Source organism: Dromiciops gliroides, chromosome 2 (assembly GCF_019393635.1).
Source record: "Dromiciops gliroides isolate mDroGli1 chromosome 2, mDroGli1.pri, whole genome shotgun sequence".
Classification (NCBI taxonomy): domain Eukaryota; kingdom Metazoa; phylum Chordata; class Mammalia; order Microbiotheria; family Microbiotheriidae; genus Dromiciops; species Dromiciops gliroides.
This window is the reverse complement of record NC_057862.1, coordinates 287259881-287284887: the sequence shown is the minus strand read 5'-3', so window position 1 is coordinate 287284887 and position 25007 is coordinate 287259881. Positions and strand designations below refer to the sequence as shown.

Below are 25007 nucleotides of genomic sequence, written 5' to 3'. Positions count from 1 at the left end.
AGACCAAATTCAGCTATTGGGAATGTTTAGATAAAGAAAGATTACGGGGCAGCTAGGTGGCGCAGTGGATAAAGCACTGGCCCTGGATTCAGGGGGACCTGAGTTCAAATCCAGCCTCAGACACTTGACACTTACTAGCTGTGTGACCCTGGGCAAGTCACTTAACCCCCATTGCCCCTCAAAAAAAAAAAAAGAAAAAGAAAAAAAAAAAAGAAAGATTACATCATATATAGTGTCTGTATAGTGCCAGGCACTGGAAGGGGAAGTTGGGAAAAGAGGGATTCTTGAGATTTCATTCGGTCCTTGAGGATGCCTGTGGCAGGCATGGGTTGTTAGCTCCCAGATGCCTGCAGACCCATCACAGAGAAGTCCTTCCTCTTCTTCTTCCTTTTCCTGGTTGCCTCTGGACTGCTGGTTCTGTCTGGCTCAGCATTCTATGTCCCAGCTTCTTCTTCTCTGGTTCAAGACCCTCAGAATTGCTAGATAGTTCTGAGACAGCTCCTCTCTTTTTTATAAACTCCTCAGTGCCTGAGCAAGTGAAGCAAGCATGTGGATTGATTTAAGGAGGTGTATAGACCCTGTTTACACTCAGTTCTGCTTGATTGAGTCAAGAAGTGTTCTCACCTAATAAAGGTAATTGCTTTTGGCAGGGGGTGGAGGGTTCTGGAGATTATGGTGGCTCCCTCTTGCAAGGAATTTGTGAAAATTTCTTAGGGATAGATTCTTAGAGGAAGCTGATTTAGGGCTGTATTTTTGGGAGGGGCAGGGCAATGAGGGTTAAGTGACTTGCCCAGGGCCACACAGCTAGTAAATGTCAAGTGTTTGAGGTCAAATTTGAACTCAGGTCCTCCTGAATCCAGGACTGGTGCTTTATCCACCACACCACCTCGCTGCCCCCTTTGTGGCTGCATTTTGAAGGAGGTCAAGGTCTTAGAACTCCCTTCCTCTTCCTCTTCCTCTTCCCCATCCCATTCCCCTGCTTTGAAGTTTTCCTGAAGTAGGCAGAGGTATCTCAGAGAGGAAGATGGCTGCCTGAGACAGGAGGACTCTGGAACATTCTTAGGTTCCCAAGAAATATTGCCCCCTCCCTTATCATCTGAAGCTGGGGCTCCAGATGGCTCTCAAAGAGGAAGCAACTGAAAAGAGGAAGTAACATATGACTGATGTAGATATAGAAGGAAGATCGAGACTCCAAGCTGAACCTGAGGCTATGAATTGGCCTCCCAGCAGTCCTGGCTTCACGATTCAGAGAGGAAAGTGCCCTTAGAGGTCCTCTGATCTAACCCTTTTTATCCTATAAAAGAGGAAACAAAAGCCCAGAGAGTTAATGCTGAATTTTCCCAAGGTCACACAGAACTGAGATTCAAAATCCCGACCTCTGACTCCAATTCCAGTGATCTTTCTACCACGCCTTAAGCTGTGACGAGATGGGGGCAGACAAGGTGACCTCGAAGGTAAGTAGCTGTGGGAGGCAGGGGTGGAGGGGAGAGTCATACTCTCCTGCAGGCAGTGGGGAAAAGAACAACTGTAGGTCCCCAAGCTGTGATCTCTCTAAGGAAGGGGCTGTCCCATGGGTAGTAGGGGATGGAAGTCACCTGAGACTTGGTATTCCAGTGTTCCCAGAGATCCTGGCCCTGAGGCAAGGGATGGGGGCGGTATTGTCACAGCACAAGCCTCATGGGTAACATTCTCATTATCCTCTAGTTGCAGGGGACCCATGGTCAAATCAGGGGCCTCAAAAAATCCTAGAAACAAAGAATTGAATGACCATCTCTATGCTGATGATCCTCAAATCTACATTTCCTGCTCCAATCTCTCTGCTGGCCTCTAATCTTGCATCTCTAACTGTCTTTTAGACATCTTGAACTGGATGTGCAGTAGACATCCGAAACTCAATTATGTCAAAACAGAACTCATTATCTTTCCCTCTAAACCCTCCCTCTGACTCCTACCTTCCTTATTACTGTACAGGGCAACACCACCCTCCCAGACCCCAGGCTGGAAACCTAGGAGCCATCCTTGACTCTTCACTATCTCTCACACCCCGTATCTGATCTGCTGCCAGGACCTGCCAACTTCACCTTTGCAACATCTCTCGAATACACCTGCTTCTCTCCTCTGACACTGCCACCACTCTGGCGCAGGTTCTTATCACCTCCCACCTGGACTATTCAGGAGTTTTATGAACTTGTATGGGGAAAAAAAAAGCACCTCTTTATTTCAATATAATTGGTTTTCTTTGTAATCCTGTATGTTTTATTTTATGCACTTAAAAACTTTCTTCTGAAAAGGGAACCATAGGCAAAGGGTCCTTGACACAAAAAAGGTTAAGACTCTTTCTTTCTTTTCTTTTCTTTTTAGTGAGGCAATTGGGGTTAAGTGACTTGCCCAGGGTCACACAGCTAGTAAGTGTCAAGTGTATGAGGCCGGATTTGAACTCAGGTCCTCCTGACTCCAGGGCCGGTGCTCTATCCACTGCGCCACCTAGCTGCCCCAAGACTCTTTCTTTCTCTAGACTAAAAGCCATCAGAACTGGAAATGAATCCTGGAATCTGTGTGGCTTCAGGCAAGGCACTTAACATCTAAGTGGTGGGTCTGCCTGCCCCAAATTTCTCCCCACTCCAATCCATCCTTCATTCTGTCACTAAAGTTACAGACACTCTCCAACCCCCCACTCTATGAACTCTAGTGGTTCCCTAACCCCTTGGGATCAAATACAAGATGCTCTGGTTGGCATTCAAAGCTGTTCATGACTTAGCCCCCTCCTACCTTTCCAGTTTTGTTACACACCTTACATATTCTTAGAGCCAGGGACGCTGGCCTCCTGGCTGTTCCATAAACCAGACTCTCCATCTCCTAGCTCCAGGAAATTTCTCTGACTGTTCCCCTTGCTGGCAATGTTCTCCCTCCTTTGCTCTGTCTACTGACTTCTTTTGTTTCCTTTAAGTCCTAACTAAAATTCTATCTTTTACTGCAAATCTTTACCATCCCCTCTTAATCCTAGTGCCTTCCCTCTGTTGATTATCTCCTATTTATCTTGTATATAGCTTACTTTGCATATATGTGTTTGCCATCTTCCTAGATCATAAGGTCCTTGGGGACAGAGGGCTGTCTTTTGGCTTTTTTTTTTTTTTTTGGTATTCTGAGCGCTTAGTACAGTGCCTGGTGCTTTAATAAATGTTCATCTGGATAGAGCACCGGCCCTGGAGTCAGGAGTACCTTGAGTTCAAATCCGGCCTCAGACACATAACACTTACTAGCTGTGTGACCCTGGGCAAGTCACTTAACCCCAATTGCCTCACTTAAAAAAAAAAATGTTCATCAGTTGGTTGATTGAAGGTCAGAGAATAGCTTTAAGGATATTAGAGTCATAGAACATAGAATATCAGGGCTGGGAAGAAGGACCTTAGAACAGAGAATGTGGATGTCAGAGCTGGAAGAGACATTAGAAGAAGGGACCCTAGGATCATGAATTTAGAGCTAGAAGGTATCTTGGTGCTTCATCCTCTCATTTTACAGATGGGGAAACTGAAGTCCAGGGATTAATAATGATAATAGTAATAATACTTATGTAGCATTTTAAATTTTAGAAAGCTCTTTGCAAATATCGCATTTGATCCATGAAACAACCTGGGAAGTAGGCACTTTATTATTCCCATTTCACAGATGAGAAGACTGAGGAAGATCATGGTTAAGTGATTTGCCCAGGCTCACACAAGCCAGTATTTGAACTCAGGTCTTCCTGAATCCAGATCCAGCACTCTATCCAAAGAACCACTTAGGTGTTAAGTGGCTTGCCTGAAACCACACAGTTTTCAGGGTTCATTTCAAGTTCCACTGGCTCTAGTGTAGAGAAAGAGAAAGTCTTAACTTTGCGTGTGTGTGTGTGTGTGTGTGTGTGTGTGTGCGTGTGTATGTGTGTGTGTGTGTGTGTGTGTGTGTGTGTGTGTGTGTGTAAGAGAGAGAGAGAGAGAGAGAGAGAGAGAGAGAGAGAGAGATGGACCCTTTGTGAGGACTATGGTTCCTTTTCTCAGAATAATGTTTTTAAATGTATAAAACACACAAGATTACAAAGAAAGCCAATTATATTGAAATAATGAGGTGCTTTTTCCCGATCCAAGTTCATAAAACTCCTGAAATCTGGCCACAGATTCCTTGGTAAGAGGCAGGGAGATCTGTGAAGCCCAGGTTAAGAACTCTTAAGGTAGAATGATTAGAAAAGGCCTCATGTATGTGATGTGTGAGCACCTTGAAGGGAGCTAGAGATTCTAAGAGTTGCACTTGCTGTCTTGCCTGACACATAGTAAGTGCTTAGTAAATGCCAGTTAATTGACAACTAGATGTTAGTGGACTGACTGTATTCCAGGTAGTGAGGACAGCCTGTGCCTTTGTACGGAGACTAGAAATGGATTGTTATGTGGGAAGAGCAGCAATGGCTGGCATATAAGAGTCCATGAAGGGGAATAATATGTTACAAGAGTGGAAAGATGGGTTGGAACCAGAATGGGAAGGGATTTAAATGCCAAACAGAGGAGTCAACATCTGATCCTAGAGGTAATAGGGAGCTACTGGAGTTTACTGAGCAGGAGAGGGGCATGTTCAGACCTATTGTTTTGGTAGCTGTGTGAAGAGTGATTTGTAGAGGGTAGAGACAAGGTGATTTACCCAATGTTACACAGCAAGTCAATGGCACAGTCAGCATCAGAGCCAGACCCAAATCTCCTAGCTCCTAGGCCTGAACTTGCCCTTCACAATCTTTGCTTGTATCTGCAGAAGGGATTGTAAAGGAATTGGACTTCTGCTTTTTTGGGCGGGGGTTATGGGACATAAGGATTTATTCCTGTTATAAAGGGGAATTCTCTGAGAAGAGGGAACATAGGAGAGCTGTGAATTAGGGCCAAAGGGCTAAAAGACTCTGATCTCTTTGACTTTGGGGATGTTGTCTCTGGTACCTATTCTCTCTGTCTCTGTCTCTGTCCATCTCTTTCCTTCCTTCCTTCTCTCTCTCTCTCTCTCCCTCTCTTCAGATTTTTTCCCCCTTTCAAAGGCTCCTAGCCCCAGGGTCACTCAAACCCTGGGCTCTCCCTTTCCTGTTTGAAAGTACAACATTTAATCCCTTCTCTCTTCCTGCAGTGCCAGGGGGCTAAGAATGTTCACTCCAATGAGTTAACATATATGTAAAGTTACTTGCAAACTTAAAGCACTTAAGTGCTAGTTACTGTTGATGTTATTCCAAGAGGGTTGATGTATAGACAAAGGAAAACAAAACCTGTAGGAAGGAAGTGACATGTACAGGGTCACCCAGGTCCTAAGGAGAGGAGGCAGGATTTGAACCTTGGTCCTTTGACTCCAGATCCTGCATGGAGCTGGAAATGTCTAGTTTCAGCCATATCCCTCTCATGCTGTGAGAACATACAGTAAGACCATCAGTGGGTATCAGGTTTTATGGGTCTGCTCCAGACTCAAGGTGGGAAATGCTTGGAGTTCTAGGGGACTGGGAATATAGGTAGGAACCGAGGGGTGCCCCATAGTGGAACTAGGCTCAGACAGTCACAACAAAACTACAAGTGAATTTTATAAATAAAATGAGGAAGCAAAAACTGGAAATGGCCCCTTTCAGGCCTTGGTTATGGTGGAAACTTAGAAATGTAACTGAAACTCACACAGAGGACATGCTGCTAGCGAGATAGACCCATACACACAGAGTATGGTGTCCACACTGTACAGCATCTACACTAACCTGGAGAGATGCTGTAGGGCACACAGTCACAGTCTCTCAGAATTAGACAGCTCCAGTCCCATCTCTCTACCCAGGAATCACATCTACAACAAGCTCACTTGTGATATGGAACTTGCTATGTAACAAAGCATCAGTGCTTGGTTTATCTGTACGAAGTTGATCTCATCATTTAAAAAAATAATAATTTAATTTTTTCCCAATTACATGTAAAGATTTTTTTTTGAGTTTCAAATTTTTCTCCCACCCTCCTTTCCCTCCCCCTTCCTGAGGCCAGCAAGCAATCTGGCATAGGCTATACATTACAATCATGTTAAACATATTTCCACATTAGTTAAGCTGTGACAGAAAAATCAGAACAAAAGGAAAAAAACACAAGAAAGAAGAAATAAAAACAAAAGTGAAAATGGTATGCTTCAATCTGTAGTCAGACTCCATAGTTCTTTTTCTGAATGTGGAGAGCATTTTCCACAATAAGTCTTTTGGCATTGTCTTAGATCAATGTATTGCTGAGAAGAATTAAGTCTATCACAGTTGAGTTGACCTCATCATTGATGAGAGTGTGGCTCCCCAACCATAGGACAATTAGCTGTCAGGGTCTGGAGACCATATCCAACCAGATATGAGCAAGTTCCCAGAATCACAGTATTTGAGAGATGGGAGGGATGTCACTATCGATGTGCTCCAACACTTGAACAAAAGGACTCCCCCAAGGACAGCTAGGTGGTGCAGTGGATGGAGCACCAGCCCTGGAGTCAGGATGACCTGAGTTCAAATGTGGCCTCAGACACTTACCAGATGTGTGACCCTGGACAAGTCACTTAACCTCAATTGCCTCCCCCCCAAAAAAACCCAAACCCCAAAGGGCTCCCCCTACCACATACCACCAGTGATGTTCCTAGATTGTTTTTGAAGGCTTCCAAGGAGGGAGGATTACACCCCCTCTCAAAGTGGCCCATCCACATTTGGACACTTTGGGATTGTCAGGAAGTTTTTCTTGATATCAAGCTAAAATTGGCTTCTTAGCAACTTCTATTTCAACCCTTTGGGTCCAGATGGAACAAGTCTAGGTCCTTTTCAACAGGAGAGCCCCTCAAAGACTTTGACACAAATTGGTGTGCCCCCTATCTCTTCTCCAGGCTAACCATTGCCAGCTCCTTCAACAAATCCCCACGTGATGCAGATACAAAGCTTTTGCACCATTCTGACTGCCCTTCTCTGAACTTGCCAGCTTATCAGTGTCCTTGAGATAGGGTTCCTAGAGCTGAACCCAATACTTTAGTTGAGGTTTGCTAAAGGCAGAGTACCATAGGACTCACTTCCCTATTCTGGAAAGCTATACTTTTTCTCCTTAGTAGTATTTTATCCCCCCTCCTCCCCCCATTACATGGTTTTGTTTTTTTTTTAGTGAGGCAATTGGGGTTAAGTGACTTGCCCAGGGTCACACAGCTAGTAAGTGTTAAGTGTCTGAGGTCAGATTTGAACTCAGGTACTCCTGACTCCAGGGCCGGTGCTCTATCCACTGCGCCATCTAGCTGCCCCCCCCCCCATTACATGTAAAGATAGTTGTCAACATTCCTTTTTGTAAGATTTTGAATTCCAAATTTTCTCCCTCTCTCCCTTCCCTTCCCCTTCCCCAAGACAGCAAGAAATTTGATATAGGTTATATGTTACAATCATATTAAATAAGGGGCATCTAGGTGGCTCAGTGGATAAAGCACCAGCCCTGGATTCAGGAGGACTTGAATTAAAATCCGGCCTCAGACACTTGACACTCATTAGCTGTGTGACCCTGGGCAAGTCACTTAAGCCCCCATTGCCCCACAAAAAACCAACCAAACAAAACAATCATATTAAATATATTTCCTCATTAGTCATGTTGTATAAGAAGAATCAGAACAAAAGAGAAAAACCACAAGAAAGAAGAAACAAAAAACCCAACAACAAAAAATTGAAAATAGTATGCCTCAATCTGCATTAAGACTCTATAGTTCTTTTTCTGGATGTGGAGAGCATTTTCCATTATGAGTCTTTTGGAACTGTCTTTGATCATTGTATTGCCAAGAAGAGTTCTGTCATTCACAGTTCTTCATCAAACAATATTGCTCTTACTGTGTACAGTGTTCTCCTGCTTCTGCTCACTTCAATATATATCAGTTCATACAAGTCTTTTCAGACCTTTCTGAAATTGTCCTATTTGTTCTCTCTCTCTCTCTCTCTCTCTCTCTCTCTCTCTCTCTCTTTTTCTCTCTCTTTCTTTCTTTTTGTGGGGCAATGAGGGTTAAGTGACTTGCCCAGGGTCACACAGCTAGTAAGTGTCAAATGTTTGAGGATGGATTTGAACTCAGGTCTTCCTGAATCCAGGGCCAGTGCTTTATCCACTGCGCCACCTAGCTGCCCTTGTTTGTTATTTCTTATAGCACAATAATATTCCATTACAATCATATACCACAGCTTGTTTAACCATCCCCAATTGATGGGCATTCCTTTGGTTTCCAATTCTTAGCCACCACAAAAAGAGCTGCTATAAATATTTTTGTATAAACGGGTCTTTCTCTCTCTCTCTTTTTTTTTTCTTTGCAGGGCAATGAGGGTTAAGTGACTTGCCCAGGGTCACACAGCTAGTAAGTGTCAAGTGTCAAGTGTCAAGTGTCTGAGGTCTTTTTCTCTTTTGGGGGATGTCTTTGGGATATAAACCTAGCAGTGGTACTGCTGGATCAAAGCGTATGCACAGTTCTATAGCCCTTTGGGCATAGTTCCAAATTGCTCTCCAGAATGGTTGGATCAGTTCATAACTCCACCAACAGTGGATTAGTGAGGGAGCATTGATTGATCTGGGTTCAAATCATAGAATTCAAGAACAAAGAATGGCAGACCTGGAAGAGAGCTTTGGCTTATAGGATTTAGAGTCAGAATAAGCTAATCTAGTCCAACTCTCTCATTTTACAGATGAGGAAACTGAGGCTGGGGGAGAGAAAGCAACTTACTCGTGGTCACCTGGTGATTTTGTGGCAAGACCAAATCTGAAACTCAGATCTAATTTCAGAAAGATTCCCACTGATCAGGAATCAGGTGGGGGAAAGAGGTTGAGGTTTACCCAAGGTTCCCTATAATTTCCTCCTGTCCTCAGTTCCCCATGTCTAGCTATCCATCACACCTTGCTTATCATAGTTTATAATAAAGTTACAATTGTTTTTGTTTTTGTCTCTGTATCCTTAACACAATGCCTTGCACATAGCAATTATTTAATAATTATTGATATTAAATAAAGTTTGTTGAATTAAGTTGAATTTTTTGTTGGAAGGAACTTGTTGGAGATCATTTAGTCATAACCTCTCACTTTACCTGTGGGAAAACTGAAGCCCAGCTTATTTGTCTCCTGAGGTCTTCTCTGGCCTGTGCAGTGCAAGGTACACCCCCTTTATAAGCCCTTAAGTCTTCTCTTGGATCCTGGGCCCTGTCTTGGATTGGTCCTCTCTAAGGAGATCTTCCCATCCCTGACTCAGGTCTCTTGCCATACATGCTTTCCTTACAGAGAGACCCTTGACCTGGGAGATGTGTTTCCCATCCAACACACAAAAACCTTTGGAAATCTGCAAGGTAGGAATCTAAAAAGAGATGTTGGATAAAGACTTCAGGATGGTAGTAACAGATGGAACAGTGATGGGCAGATAAACACAGAAAGAACGAACACCTTTCTTACAACACCATCTTTGAGGCAGACGATGCCGATGTACTCTCCATTTTAAAGATTGGGAAGCTGGGACTCAGAAATAGGAAGTGACTCATCCAGAGTCTAATAGCTAGTAAGTACCAGAGCCAGGATTTGAATATGACTCTAAATCCAGGCTTCTTTACAAAGGATGAGGGTTTTCCCCCATCAAACTGGGGTTGGCAACCAAAGACCAAACTAATTCCCTCCTTCTTCCTTTCTCCCCCACCCTGAGCTTCAAAAGATCACCCAGGCTGGAGATTTTGTTGATCTCAGCAACTCTTACCCTTTAATTCAATTCAATCAAAGACCATTTATTAGGCACCCACTGCATTAAGGGTCCAATGTTTGGTGTGTAGGCTATAGAGAAAGGCACACAGTCTGCCCTCAAGACTGTCCTTACTGTATGTATGCAGCAAGAATGTCATCAGTACCAAGGAGAGATCCAGACAAAATGATTTGAGAAATTTGGAGATCACTTAGGGGGAAGTGGGGATGGAGAGAACATTTTGTGACTGTGTACGGGGGGCCTGTGGGAAAACACTCAGATGTCTGTTTCATCTGTGTGTAAGTGGTTTCTTTTTTTTCTTTTTTTCCCCATTTATTTACTTATTTATTTTTTGTGAGGCAATTGGGATTAAGTGACTTGCCCAGGGTCACACAGCTAGTAAGTGTTAAGTGTCTCAGGTGAGATTTGAACTCAGGTCCTCCTGAATCCAGCACTGGTGCCACCTAGCTGCCCCGGTTTCTTGTTTTTATTCCAACCAAATCTTATTTTAGTTATAGCATTCATTTATCACTTATTTCACTTTCATTTCCAAATATATTTCCCTCTCCTGCCAAGCAGGTCATACCTTGTAACAAAGATTTTTTTTTTTGTAACAAAGATTTAAAGAAGAATCAATCACAGCTATCATATCTGATAGTGTATGTAACATTCCATACCAACAGTCCCCCACTTCTGCAAAGAGGGGAAGGAGGTGTGTTTTCTCATTTCTTCTCTGGGGACCAAGCTTGTTGTTTTTGCCATTGATGACAAAGTCCAATCTTTGTGAGTCCTCACCAGTTAACCTCTTCACCTTTTTCACCTGAACTCCCTGCTGTACTCAGCCTAGAGTATTCTCAGGAGCAAGGAAACATCAGGTTCAGTGCTGAGGGGGTTCCCCGTGGGTGGAGGGAAGGAAAGAACATAGCCGGGTGTGGTTGTGAAGGACTAAGCAGAGAGTTCTCTTGCCCAGACTAGCTGTGTTTTCTCAGCTGAATCAAACATAACCCCACCCCTACCCGAGCAGTGCAATCCTGCTCCCACCCTCAGATTTACCCCTCTTACAAAAGTCTGAGGGATGCAGCAGGAAGATTTCCCAGGCATCCAGAAAGCAGAAACTTGGTGAAGAATTGGGGAAAAGTAGATCCAAGTCAGATTGTTGAGGATCTTAAAAGCAGACTAATGCTGCCCATGTTGTAGGCCCTGGGGAGCTCCTGACAGTTTTCGAGTTGGGGGAATGATTCGATTTTCAAGGAGTTGATTTCCAACTTGCGGAGGGTAAATTAGTGGGGCCCTTCCTCCAGGCAGTGTTCAGGTCTCCTGACACATCCCCCCCGCCTCCGCCATGCAGGACTTTTCTGGGCATGGAGGGTGGAGTGTTGTCATCTCAAACCCCAAGGAGAGCACCTTGGTCAAGGTGGAGCCCTGGCACTTGGCCTCACAGTATTTGGTTGCTCAAATGAGCCTCTTCCTTAGCAGGGAGAGATTTCATCCACTTGGGAACTGGAAATGAGGAACATGTTTGAGGCCTGACTATGTGATGGTTAAACTGCAAGTTCTTCCTTCCTGGAGCATGTCAGTAGGGGAAGGAGTGTACATGATAGTTCCTGCAAATTCATTCCCCATTTTTGGAAGGAAAGTTACAGAGCTGAGAAAGGTGTTCCAGGCTGGAAGTCATGAAGCCTGGGGTCATAGCTCTGGCTCTCCAATTCACTGTGGGACCTGGGGCAAGTCATCTCTCCCTCTCTGGGACTCAGTTTCCCCCTTATCCAATGGGGATAATAGCCTCTGCCATACTCCCCGCCCAGGTCAATTTTTTTAAATCATAGAAGTATTTTATTGTTTTCCAGTTACATGTAAAGATAGTTTTCAACATTTATTTTCATAAGATTTTTAGTTCCAAATTTTTTTCCCTCCCTCTCTTCTCTCCCCTCTCCCCAAGACAGAAAGTAATCTGATAGAGGTTATATATGTAGAATCACATCAAATATATTTCTGCATTAGTCACTCTGTGAAAGAAGTATCAGAGCACAAAGGAAAAACCTCAAAAAAGAAAAGAAAAACAACCAAAAAGTAAGGACAGTATGGTTCAATCTGCATTCAGAATCCACAGTGGTTTTTTGTTGTTGTTATTGTTTTTGTTTTTTTGTTGTTGTTTTTTTGGGGGGGCAAGGCAATTGGGGTTAAGTGACTTGCCCAGGGTCACACAGCTAGTAAGTGTCAAGCGTCTGAGGCCAGATTTGAATTTAGGTCCTCCTGACTCCAGGGTCGGTGCTCTATCCACTGCATCACCTAGCTGCCCCAACAGGTCTTTTTTCTGGATGCTGAGAACATTTTCTATCATGAGTTCTTTGGGGGACAGCTAGGTGGCGCAGTGGATAAAGCACCGATCCTGGATTCAGGAGGACCCAAGTTCAAAGCCGGCCTCAGACATTTGACACTAGCTGTGTGACCCTGGGCAAGTCACTTAACCCTCACTGTCCTGCCCCCCCCCCAAAAAAAAAGATTTCTTTGGAATTGTCTTGGATAATTGCACTGCTGAGAAGAGCCAAGTCTATCACAGTTGATTATCACACAATGTTGCTGTTATTGTGTGCAATGTTCTCTTGTTTCTTCTCATTTTACTCAGCATCAGTCCACTTGAGTCTTTCCAGATTTTTCTGAAATCTTCCTGCTCATCATTTTTTAAAGTTTTCAATTTTTTTTGGTGGGGCATTGAGGGTTAAGTGATTGCCCAGGGTCACACAGCTAAAAAGCGTCAAGTGTCTGAGGCCAGATTTGAACTCGGGTCCTCTTGAATCCAGGGCCAGTGCTTTATCCACTGAGCCACCTAGCTGCCCACTCATCATATTTTACACACAATAGTATTCCATTACATTCATATACCACAACTCGTTCAACCATTCCCCTATTGATGGCCACTCCCTTGATTTCCAATTCTTTGCCACCACTAACTACCTTTTTAACTGTGGACAAGTCACTTCTCAGGGACTCAGTTTCCTCCTCTATAAAATGAAAGAGTTGAGTTGGGTGATCTGGAGTTGGGCTATATGACCTCAAAAGTCTATGATCCTCTAAATTCTATCCTTAAGGCCTCGGACCTTTGGCTTCAGACTTCCTCTTCCTTCAAAGGGCACATCAAGGAATATTTCAAATTGTAGTCAATCATTGATGCCTCAGGCTGAAGGATTTGTCAGATCATTCCCTAACTCCTGGTTTCTCTGTTATTTTCTTTGTCTCTCCTCTTCCCTTCTACTCCCCCTCCCCAATTTTCCAACTTTTATCTAGTTTCAGATGATAGGGGCACTGTCTGTGATTTGGCTCTTGGCTGTGTTCTTCACGTACTTCCTAAGGCCTGTCATTCTCCCTCCGGACCTGCATTTGGGGGCAGAAAAGGAAGAGGTCCTGATCTACGGACCATGGGGCCATGAGAGGGGCTTCCCTGAGGAGGGCTGGCCAAATGGAGGAGACTTAGAGGAGGAAGAGGTGAAAGAGGAAGCCTGGAGCTACAATGACTCATGCAAGTAGGTGCTAGCAGCTGACATTTAGATAGCAATTTAATGTTTACAAAGCCCTTTATTAACCTTGGCTCATTTGAGCCTCACAGTGACCCTATGAAGTATCCCCACTGTATAGGCACTGAGAAGTTAAAGGACTTGCCCATGGTCATAAAGCTATTAAGTATCAGAGGCAGAATGTGAATCCAGATCTCTGTTGATTCTAAGCCCAGTATTCTTTTTTCCCACCATACAACTCTACCACCCAAGGGGCATGAACAGGAAGACTTAAAAGTTTGGGTTGGGGCAGCTAGGTGGCGCAGTGGATAGAGCACTGGCCTTGGAGTCGGGAGTACCTGAGTTCAAATCCAGCCTCAGACACTTAACACTTACTAGCTGTGTGACCCTGGGCAAGTCACTTAACCCCAATTGCCTCACTAAAAAAAAAAAAGTTTGGGTCCACTGACTTCCCTCAGGTCACCATAAAGTAATACCAGGGAATGGACCAGATTTCTGGTTTGATATGGGAGGAGTTGGGAAGGTCCATGTCCATACCTCTTGGCCCCAAACACTTGGCCCACATCTGCCTCACTCCCTAAAATCCCACCTTTGATCCCCTTGGAGTCTGTTCCCCCTTTCCAGTCAATCATCCCCAAATCACAGAATCTGGAAGCTTTGTGGGATCTTGTTTTAAAAGGCTCATGGGATTTAGAACTATCCAGGTCTTTAAAGCCCATCAGTTCCTATCTCCTCATTTTCAGACTTGTCCAGTATCAGAGATATCACGTAGTGGAGCCGAGACTGGAACCCAGGTCCTCTGATTCCCTATCTATTTCTCTTTCCACTTTACTCCCAATGTCTTCCTCAGCAACCTGTTCCACATGGGGACGGCTCTGATTGCTAGGATGTCTTTTTTTTTTTTTTTTTTTTTTTAGTGAGGCAATGGGGGTTAAGTGACTTGCCCAGGGTCACACAGCTATAAGTATTAAGTGTCTCAGGCCGGATTTGAACTCAGGTACTCCTGAATCCAGGGTCGGTGCTCTATCCACTGCACCACCTAGCTGCCCCCGCTAGGATGTCTTTTTCACATAGTGGTAAAATCTACTTCCTTGTCACTTTCTCTTAGTTTTGTCTAAGTAGAAGTCTAATTTCATTTTCTCCATCATGGGCCTTCAAATACTTGAAGATAATGACCACACCTCCCCCCATTTGCCCAGGGTAGACACCCATGGTTTCTTCAATCATAGTTGAAGTCTCTAGTCTTCTCCCCAAGCTGGCTTCGCTTGTCAATGTCCCTTCTAAAATTTGGTCCCTTTAATTGTACATAATATTCTAGATGGTGTGTGGTCAAGGAGGAAGAAGTGGTCCTGGTTCTCATGTCATCCTAGTGATTCTGGTCTTAGAAGAGAATAGAGATGAAGCTCTGTCATCCTACTGGGCTGCTCCTGTGTGTCCCTGAATCAACCCTGGGGCTGTGGGGCCAAAGGTTTAATTCAACTGGGCTGTTCCTATTGCAGGTTTGTCCTTGTGGAGAGCATTCCTCAGGACCTGCCCAACATATCCACCCACTCAGCAGCCCAGCCCCTGATCCAGTCTTGGATGGGGCTCCTGGATTCTGCTCAGGAGAGCATCCATATTGCTTCTTATTACTGGTCTCTCACGGGGCCTGACATCGGTGTCAACGATTCTTCTGCCCGACCGGTATGTGTACCAGGTAGACTGAGCATAGGGCCACAAATTGGAAGGAGGAAGACCCTGCGCATCACCTTCGGGGTCCTTCCTTTGAACCCACTTCCTAAATCCAGAAAAAGCAAAGGTTGGTTGGCAGGGGAGGTTGTGGGATCACAATAATAGTTGTTACTTATGTAGCCCTTTTGCATACATTGTCTCCTTTGTCCCTCACCTACAAGGTAGATACAGACATTTTTGGTCCAATTTATATAGATGAGGAAAGGGAGGGTTAACAAGATTAAGTGATGTGTGGGGCAGCTAGGTGGCGCAGTGGATAGAGCACCAGCCCTGGAGTCAGAAGGACCTGAATTTAAATCCGACCTTAGACACTTAACACTTACTAGCTGTGTGACCCTGGGCAAGTCACTTAACCCCAATTGCCTCACTAAAACAAAACAAACAAACAAACAAACAACAAAAAAAAAGATTAAGTGATGTGGCCACAGAGCTAGCTAATATCAGTGGTGCGATGGAAATCCAGCCATTCCCCAGATGCTGAGAACTGGCATCTCTGCCTCTGAATACCTTGGAGCTGTCCGCTATTAAATATGTAAGAGCTCTCAGTGTCTAAGAGTAGGTCATGGTTACTGACATGCTGAAGCCAACCATGGTACATGGTACATGGTTCCTGTTCTCTTGAAGACTCTTTGGAATCATCTGTCTCATCCCATCTTTCATCTTCCCAGCGTCATTTAAACTCAGTTCAATTCAATTCATGCTGAGTCTCCATATGACCAGCTCTGCTGTTGTCATACAGAGTAAGGACAGATCCAGTCCTTTCCTGGGGCGTTCCTAGTTTGGGGGAGACAAAAGAGGAACACAGGGAGGCAGGCCCTGCCTTCAGTGGGGCTTGCAGACTGGCTCTTGAAAATGATATTTACATGACAGAATATTCTTTAGCCTAGTATATATTGATTAATTAGCGATTTGATTAATTGGGGTGTAGCATCTGCCTGAACAGAGGGGATAGAGGCACAGGTCAAGTGCAAAACCTGGTGAGGTTTTATTGGATGAGGACCGCGCACGCGCGCGCGCGCACACACACACACACACACACACACACACACACACACACACACACACACACACAGAGGAAACAGCAGAACCTAGTCTGCTGCTTCAAAGATTGGGAGTTTAGAGAGTGGTTTACATGGTTTTACAACAAAGGGAGTCAGGAGAATAGGAGGAAGACAGAATACCCAGAACCAGGATGTTTGTGCAAGCTCTATCCATTTGGGGCCAGTGTGAGCCTGCTCTGAGGTTGCTGGCACAGCAGAGGTGTTGCAGGTTCATCCAGTGGACACTGCAAAGGATCATTGTATGTCAAACCCAAGCAACATTCATTTTACCTCCTGATTGGCTGATTTTGATTCCCAGGTTATTTCAGCCTCTCCTGGATAACAAGAGAGCTCAAGCAAATCAAGGTGATTAGTAAACTCATTATCCATTCCATTTCTACAATATAATAAAGTGCTCAGCCAATTATAACCAACTGACCAAAATTATGACTCAGAAGAGTTATCTGGGGGAAATTGTTGTTGCTTGTCAAGGGGCCTGAGATTGAGTAGGATTTTTTTTTTTTTTTTTGGTGAGGCAATTGGGGTTAAGTGACTTGCCCAGGGTAACATAACTAGTAAGTGTCAAGTGTCTGAGGTCCGATTTGAACTCAGGGACTCCTGACTCCAGGGCTGGTGCTCTACCCACTGCGCCACCTAGCTGCCCCCTTGGGTAGTTTTTTAATAAGGGAAGAAGTAAGCAGAGGGCATTTTGAGCTCTGATCTTGGGTGGCCTACAGCTGCCTGGCTGGCTTGCCTGTACAGAGCTGTCCTACGCTGGTAAGTAATTCACTTCTCCCCCCTGTTTACACCCTGGCTCTGCTCTGCAGGGGGAAGAACTGTTGGAGAAGCTGGAGACTCTGCTGGCCCGGAACGTCTCTCTGACCATTGCAACAAGTGACCCCACACTAGCTGTGAATTCTACTGACCTGGAGGTCCTTGTGAGCAAAGGTAGAGGTTCAAGGGGCCTTCTTCAGCCCTTGGTAGCCTCACCTAGCTAGAGTCAAGCCCTCCTCCTACTGCGTTCAGGAAATGCCACTTCACTGTAGACCAAAAGCACTTGCTGCTTTAGATGCCATCTATTCCCTTCATCTCTCATCTCTCAGGCAGACTGAGTCACAACTCCTGTCATGACCAAAGTTCAGTCCATCAGCTCAGAGCTTGCAACAGTCCTAGTCCTTCTCAGGATAAAGAGAGAAGACTGTTTCTCTGAACTCCAATCCCCAAATTTATTCAGATTTGGATTCAAGTTCAGATTTCAGATATATTTTTCCTACCTTCAGGAAAATCAATCCAAATGCTTCTGAATGCTCAGTTACATTATATTTGGGGAGTGCTTCCCTGTTAAGGGAGGGATTTGAGTGTGTCAGGAGATCTTCATCCATGCCCCCTGCCTTCTCTAACAGGAGCACAAGTGAGGAAGGTCCCAATGAAGCACTTGACTCACGGTGTCCTGCACTCCAAGTTCTGGATTGTGGACATGAAGCATGTGTACCTGGGAAGTGCCAACATGGACTGGCGGTCTCTGACTCAGGTGATTTGTTGTCTGCTGCAAACTTCATTAAGAGTCAGAGGGAGGGCAGCTAGATGGCGCAGTGGATAAAGCACTGGCCCTGGATTCAGGAGTACCTGAGTTCAAATCTGGCCTCAGACACTTAACACTTACTAGCTGTGTGACCCTGGGCAAGTCACTTAACCCCAATTGCCTCACCAAAAACATTAAAAAAAAAAAAAGAGTCAGAGGGAGGGGGCAGCTAGATGGCGCAGTGGATAGAGAACCAGCCCTGGAGTCAGGAGTACCTGAGTTCAAATCCGGCCTCAGACACTTAACACTTACTAGCTATGTGACCATGGACAAGTCACTTAACCCCAATCGCCTCACTAAAAAATAAATAAATAAATAAATAAATAAATAAATAAAGAGTCAGAGGAAGGGGGCAGCTAGGTGGCGCAGTGGATAAAGCACTGGCCTTGGATTCAGGAGGACCTGAGTTCAAATCCAGCCTCAGACACTTGACATTTAACTAGTTGTGTGACCTTGGGCAAGTCACTTAACCCTCATTGCCCTGCCAAAAAAAAAAAAAGTCAGTGGGAAGAGAGTAGAGAGGGGAGAGCCAGGGCCTCCCCTCATACCCTATGTAGATGGGGAATATTTAATGGGTGGGTTCCTGGAAAGTTCTTCCATGATTCAGAGTTAGAAGGAACTTTAGAAATGCAATTGCCCAACTGCTCACTTTACAGCTACTGAGATTTGTGGAAGAGGAGTGGTCTGCCTAACGTCATAGCGATAATAAATGACCTATCCAGGACTCTGCTCCAGGTCTTCTTCTCCTAATCCAGCCTCTTTCTACCATAAAATTGTGTAAATCAAACTTTTGCCAATTGAATCTGATTTTAAATAAGGTGGGAAGTTTACTCTTTCAAGGAGGAGCCCTGCAGTGAGAGACGGTTTGATAGAGTGGATGTCATCCTCATCCTCATCCAAAGCTGGATTTGTAGTTAGAAGACCTGAGTTCAGATGACGCTGCTTCTGTAACCATGTAACCATATGTAAACCATAAGAGGGCTGACCCTCTCTGAGCCTCTTTTATAAAATAAGAAAAATATCACTGCATTACCTATAGGGGCCGCTAGGTGGTGCAGTTAATAGAGTGCTGGGCCTGGAGTCAGGAAGACCTGAGTCCAAATCCAAATCTCAGACATTTACTAGCTGTGTGACCCTGGGCAAGTCACTTAACCCTGTTTGCCTCAGTTCCTTATCTGCAAAATGAACTGGAGAAGAAAATGACAAACCATTCCAGGATCTTTACCAAGAAAACCCCAAATGGGGTCACGAGTCAGATGCAAGTGAAATGACCAAACAGCAGCAACAAATAAATAGGAATATCATGAGGAAAGCATTTTGTAAACCTTAAAGTAATTTGAAAATAATTCTCTCCCTCTCTTTTTTTTTGTGGGGCTATGGAGGTTAAATGACTTGCCCAGGGTCACACAGCTAGTGTCAAGTATCTGAGGCCGGATTTGAACTCAGATCTTCCTGAATCCAGGGCCGGAGCTTTATGCACTGCACCACCTAGCTGCCCCCTTGAAAATAATTCTTCGGTCAAGTGAGGGATCCAGATTCCTCACAAGTGGGATTATGCCTTGCTGGGTTCATCCTATGAGCCCAGTTCCTTCCCCCAGATAAGATGCCCATAGTGATCCCCTATTCTGGGCCAGAAAGAGAATCTTGTCCTGGAGAGTCCAAAGCTAAGGCTCAGACACTAAGTTCTCTGAGCTTTCTGGAAGAAAGGCACCTTCACTGTGGCACAGAGGCTTTTTAAAAAGGCTTCCCCAGGGGAGGTGGAACTGCAGCTGGGCCTTGAAGGCATGGTAGGGCTTCTGCACAGCACTAGAAGCTCCAGCTTCTCTGGATGCGCTCTCTCTCTCTCTCTCTCTCTCTCTCTCTCTCTCTCTCTCTCTCTCTCTCTCTCTCATCTCTCTGATTTCTACAGGTGAAGGAACTTGGAGTTATCATCCATAACTGCAGCTCCCTCGCATATGACCTCGAGAAGACATTCCAGACATATTGGGCTCTGGGGGTCCCCGGAGCCACCATTCCCAAACACTGGCCACAGAACTACTCCACAAACATCAATTGGCGTCATCCCCTGCAGGCAACATTTGATGGGATGGTCACCACTGCCTATTTCTCTGTAAGTGGGAATCTGTAGGACTCAGTTGGAAGAAGATGATTTCCTCTTAGGTATTCACCTTCTCTGCTTGCTATCTGACTACCTGGCACAAGGCCCAGCTGAGCAGGTATAGCAGGCAGAGCCTTGGGCTGGCACTTCAGTGGTCATAGGACCATGAAGTGAGAGGAAAGGACCTCATCTATCCTCTAGTCAGACCCCCTCGCTTTTCAGAGGAGAAATCTGAGGGCCAGAGAGGTTAAGCCACAGACTCTCAAAGTTGAAAGGAACCCCAGAAGGTATATATGGGGTAATCTTCATCTGACTGAGAATCTTCCCTACAGCATTGCCAACAAGTGATCATCCAGTTTGGATGTTCCAGATTGGAACTTGGAGGCTAATAGTGAGAGGAATCCACTACCTATAGAGGCAGTTTATGTGAGTGAGTGAGTGAGTGTGTGTGTGTGTGTGTGTGTGTGTGTGTATAGGTAGATAGGTAGGTAGATAGACAAATGATAGATAGATAAATAGGAAGATAGGTAGTTAGGTAGGTAGATGATAGAAAGATAGAGAATTATAGATATATATCTCTCAGGAAGTAAATCTATTTAAATACAAAGATATATAAATATGTAACTAGAAATAAAAGATATATAATTATAAACAACATATATATAGTAAATAAGATAGATTGTAAACAGGATATATGTTAAATAACATATGTATATTGAGATATATTCATACTTACACACACACATATATATATATATTTATATATTAAACAGGAATTAAATAGGAGAAGGAAGGCACTAAAATTAAGAGGTGTTGGGAAAGACTTTCTGTAGAAAGTGAGATTTTAGTTGGAACTTAAAAGAAACCAGGGAGGTCAGTAGGTAGAGATGAGGAGAGAAAGAATTCCAGGCATGAGGGACAGCCAGAGAAAATGCCCAAAGCCAAGGGATGAAGAAAGAGTCTTGTGATATAGGCGTGCATCACAAAACAATCATAATCAATCATCGATATTTGATATAATTCCACTAGTGGACAGATCCAATAATTAGCCAACAAGCATGTATCCAGAACTTACGATGTGCCAGACACTGTGTGCTTATTAGAAATTTTTCTTCATATCAAGCTTCTCTCTTTACTTCATTGCAATTCTATCCACTGTTCCTAGTCACATCGAACAGGCCTAGTCCCCCTTCCACCTGACTATCATGCCCCTAGGATGTTTTCTATTTTCCAGACTGAACATTCCAGTTCTTTCAACCAAACCTCGTGATGCATTCTCTCAAGATCTACTGCCACCTTGATCATCGGGATATTTGTCAGTTCATGAATATCTTTCCTCAAATGTAACATCCAGAACTGAACATGACACGCCAGATATGGTTTCACCAGGGTGGTGTAGAGAAATTCTATCCCCTTCCTAATCCTGCGCATGTGTCTTAATGCCACTTAAGATCTCATTAGCTTTTTTGTTTGTTTTTTGGGGGGGGTTTGTGGGCCCAGGGTCATATAGCTAGCAAGTGTCAAGTGCCTGAGGTCAGATTTGAATTCAGGTCCTCCTGAATCCAGGGCTGATGCTCTATCCACTGCACCACCCAGCTGCCCCATCTCATTAGCTTTTTGCGGCCACCCTTGACTCACATCTGAGCTTTCAGACTGCTTGAACCTATTCATGAGGCTGACTCTCTGAATCCAAGTATAAAACTTTACAACGAAAACCATAAAGTACTATGCAAATGTGAACTATTATTGTTGTCATTCCTATTAAATTTCCCTAAATTCAACTCAGCTCAGCTGAGATCTTAGATTCTTTCATTCAGAGTGTTAGCTTTGTGTTCTCTAGAAATCTGATGATCACACCATCTGTGCTTTTATCCAAATCATTGTCAAAACTGTTAAATAGCACAGGGCCAAGCACAGATCCCTGGGACATTTCACTAGACATCTACCTCTGATGTGACACCCCTTTGGGTCTGGCCAAGCAGTGAAGTGGCCTCCTCAAATTTCCACAGGGAGTGAGAGGTAGAGCTAGGATTCACCCGGGTCTTCTGGTTCCAAATCCTGTGTCCTTCCTTACTGCTAGAACGGAATAATCTGGTTCTTGTCCTTATGGAGTTCACAATCTAATTGTAGAACTCAGACACGTCCACAGAGGATTTGTGTCCAAGCCCCAGACAAAGGGCTGTGGGGCTGAGAGGAGAGATAGAGGCCACTTCTTTCTGAGGGATCAGAGAGGACTTCCTGGAAATGCAACATTGGAGTTTGGCCTTTAAGGGGAAGTTTTATATAGGCAGCAATGGAGAAGGGAATGGATGACTTTCAAGGAATGGAAAACTATGCAAGAAATGGTGAGGAATCAGAAAAGTGAAAAGCATCTGTGGGCAATCATGTCTTCCAGTTTGTCTGATGAGTAATGGAGATGAGAATGAGCTGTGGGATATTGGTCTGTGTGAGATTAAAAATTGGATATATGGAGCATTAAACTCCCCCTTTTAACTTTTCACATATATATATATATATACACATATATATACATATATATATACATATATATATATATATATACATATATATATATATATATATATATATATATATATATATATATATATATCCCAGACCACTAAGAAAAAGAAGCCTCTGAGCTTTATTCTGTGAGGGATTAGTTTTTATTGCTTGGGAATTAGTTAGACAACCAAAGGTGATACCAATTAGGGAAATAGGAAAGTAGAAATAGAGATGAATGACCTTAGATCTAAACTTAGTCTATTTTCCTTTATAAAACTCACCGAATCCCAAACTGCCTGCCAGGCCGAGAACCAGCATACCCCAAACTGAACACCAACCACGTATTTCTCAACTCCTCTCACCCGCGCGTGCTGCCATGGCTAAGTTTAGCAGCCAGAGAGCGCCAACTCCTGTTCCCGCCCTCACTTTTAAGTTGGCGTAATGGAAGTTCCTCGCATTCTCCTCCCCTAAAGGGAGGTCCTTCAAAAGCCGCTTCAGTAAGCATGTGCAATCTCTCAAATGATTCAGCTAAAACTTCTGATATATATCTTTACCACAAATAATTTTTATCACATCTGGAAGGTAACCTGGAAGAGTCAGTTAAAACCATATCATGGGGGGCAGCTAGGTGGCACAGTGGATAGAGCACTGGCCCTGGAGTCAGGAGTACCTGAGTTCAAATCCGGCCTCAGACACTTAACACTTACTAGCTGTGTGACCCTGGGCAAGTCACTTAACCCCAATTGCCTCACTTAAAAAAAAATATCATGGGAGGCACAGTGGATAAAGTGCTGGCCCTGGATTCAGGAGGACCTGAGTTCAAATCCAGCCTCAGACACTTGACACTTACTAGCTGTGTGACCCTGGGCAAGTCACTTAACCCTCATTGCCCTGCAAAAAAAAAAAAAAAAAGGGTGAAAACCATATCATGGAGGCCCTTGCCTTTGGCAAACTGCTTCCCTACCAGCTTTGGTCCTTAGGCTCCCATATGTAAAATGGGTGTTGGATAGGAGTCGGACCAAATGATCTCTAGGGATCAGCTCTAAATCTTTCAACATTTGTTCTTATAACATTTTGAGTTCCAAATTTTTCTCCCTCCCTCCCTTCCCTCCCCGCTGTCATTTTCCATCATGAGTCCTTTGGAAATGTCTTGGACCATTGTACTGCTCTCGATCTTTTGATCCTATCCTATGTGGGTCATGGGAAGTCATGGAAAGTTTCCAAGGGGGGAGATATGATAAGACATGGGATTTGGGGAAGATTAATCTAAGAATGTGTGCAACATGGAACCTTCCAGCCGATGGGCCCTGAGAGTGCCCAGCCACCACCTTAAGATGTTACAGGTGCCCTCCTCTGTCCAACACACTCAAAGCTATCCTCTCTAATCAGTACCAGGCAGTTGTGTCTGCCTATGGTTAGAGCAGGAATTCTTAATTTGGGGGGGGTTGCGAATTTGGGGTGGTGAGGGACTCTGTTACATCTTTATTTCATCTTTATATTTACATCTTTATTATCTTTATATTTAGTCTTAATTATAATTCTTTTATGCATTTAAAAATATTGTCCTGGGCGGGGGGGGGGGGGGGGTTCACAGGCTTCACTAAACTGCCAGAGGCATCCTGCATGTGATAAAGGTTAAGCATCCCTCTACTAGAGGCTCTTGGGACCTGAACATTTCTCTGGGCAGGAGGCTCCTGCTCACACCTTCTCTCTGCTTATTCAGGCCTCTCCACCTGCACTCTGCCCCAGAGGCCGGACCAAGGACCTAGAAGCTCTGCTAAGTGTGATTCGGGGCGCCAAGGATTTCCTCTACGCTTCAGTAATGGAGTATTTCCCCGCCCGCCGCTTCCAACACCCAATCCAGTATGGATGGTCATCTCTCAGGGTTACTGTAACTGATAGGGGAAGGAGAATGAAGCTCACAGCCCTGGAGGGGCAGAGACACCACTCTACATGGGGACTGACCTCAGGGAGATTCCACTCTGTATGGAGTCTGAGGAGGAGAAAGATGGGTTTTACCTTTGAGGAGCTCATGGTCTGGCAGGACCAGACTCACCCACCTAAAATCAGTAATATCAGACCATGGGTGCTAAAGTGCCATCCGAGGGGCATAGACCAATGATAGCTACCATTTGCAAAGCTCTTATTGCAAAACACTTGAAGTAGATCAGCAACCCCGGAAAGCAGGTGCTATTATTATCTCTATTTTACAAATGGGGAGGTTGAATGACTTGCCCAGGGTCACACAACTAGTAAGTGAAGCGGAATTTGACTTCAAGTCTGGTCCTCTATGTTATGCCCTAACTTGCTGGGGGAAATCAGAGACAGGAGAGCTTGGTGTGGAATGGGGATATCAAGGCAGGCTTCCTGGAGGAGGTGGGATTGGAATGCAGCCTAGAAAGACAGGTGGAAGTCATATATATGCAAAAAGATAGAAAATATCACAGGGACTTAGAATGGGAGAAGCAGAGGAATGGAGGCAGGAAAATATAAGGAATATTTGGGAGATAGTTAAAACTTACTAACTACAGTTTAGGGTTTGTTATTGTTCAGTCACTTCAGACTCTTTGTGACCCCTTTGGAGTTTTCTTGGCAAAGATACTAGAGTGGTTTGGCATTTTCTTCTCCAGCTCATTTTACAGATGAGCAACTGAAGCAACAATATATATACAATGATATATGATAAAATATATGAAAGATAATAGTGTGAGATCAGACCTACAAAGATAGGTTGAGGCTAGACTAAATACCAATATCAGGATTTATACTTTTTTTGTAGGAAATGGGGAGTCGCTGAAGGTTTATGAGTAGAAGAATGATTG

General features: G+C 44.2%; 1 protein-coding gene across 2 annotated transcripts in view; it reads left to right on the top strand.

Annotated features, from left to right (window-relative positions):
* Positions 1-446: 446 nt before the first annotated feature.
* Positions 447-25007, top strand: part of PLD4 (phospholipase D family member 4) — a 32642-nt gene continuing 8081 nt past the window's right edge. The window contains exons 1-8 of one of the 2 annotated variants that reach the window (XM_043986439.1): positions 447-633; positions 1346-1454; positions 13003-13238; positions 14729-14912; positions 16828-16948; positions 17404-17531; positions 19492-19692; positions 23909-24048. In XM_043986439.1, the coding sequence (XP_043842374.1) occupies positions 1428-1454; positions 13003-13238; positions 14729-14912; positions 16828-16948; positions 17404-17531; positions 19492-19692; positions 23909-24048 (1037 nt within the window). In that variant the 5' untranslated portion in view covers positions 447-633; positions 1346-1427. Of the gene's footprint in view, positions 634-1190; positions 1455-13002; positions 13239-14728; positions 14913-16827; positions 16949-17403; positions 17532-19491; positions 19693-23908; positions 24049-25007 lie in introns of those variants that run through there. The other variant, XM_043986438.1, reaches the window with a different exon arrangement.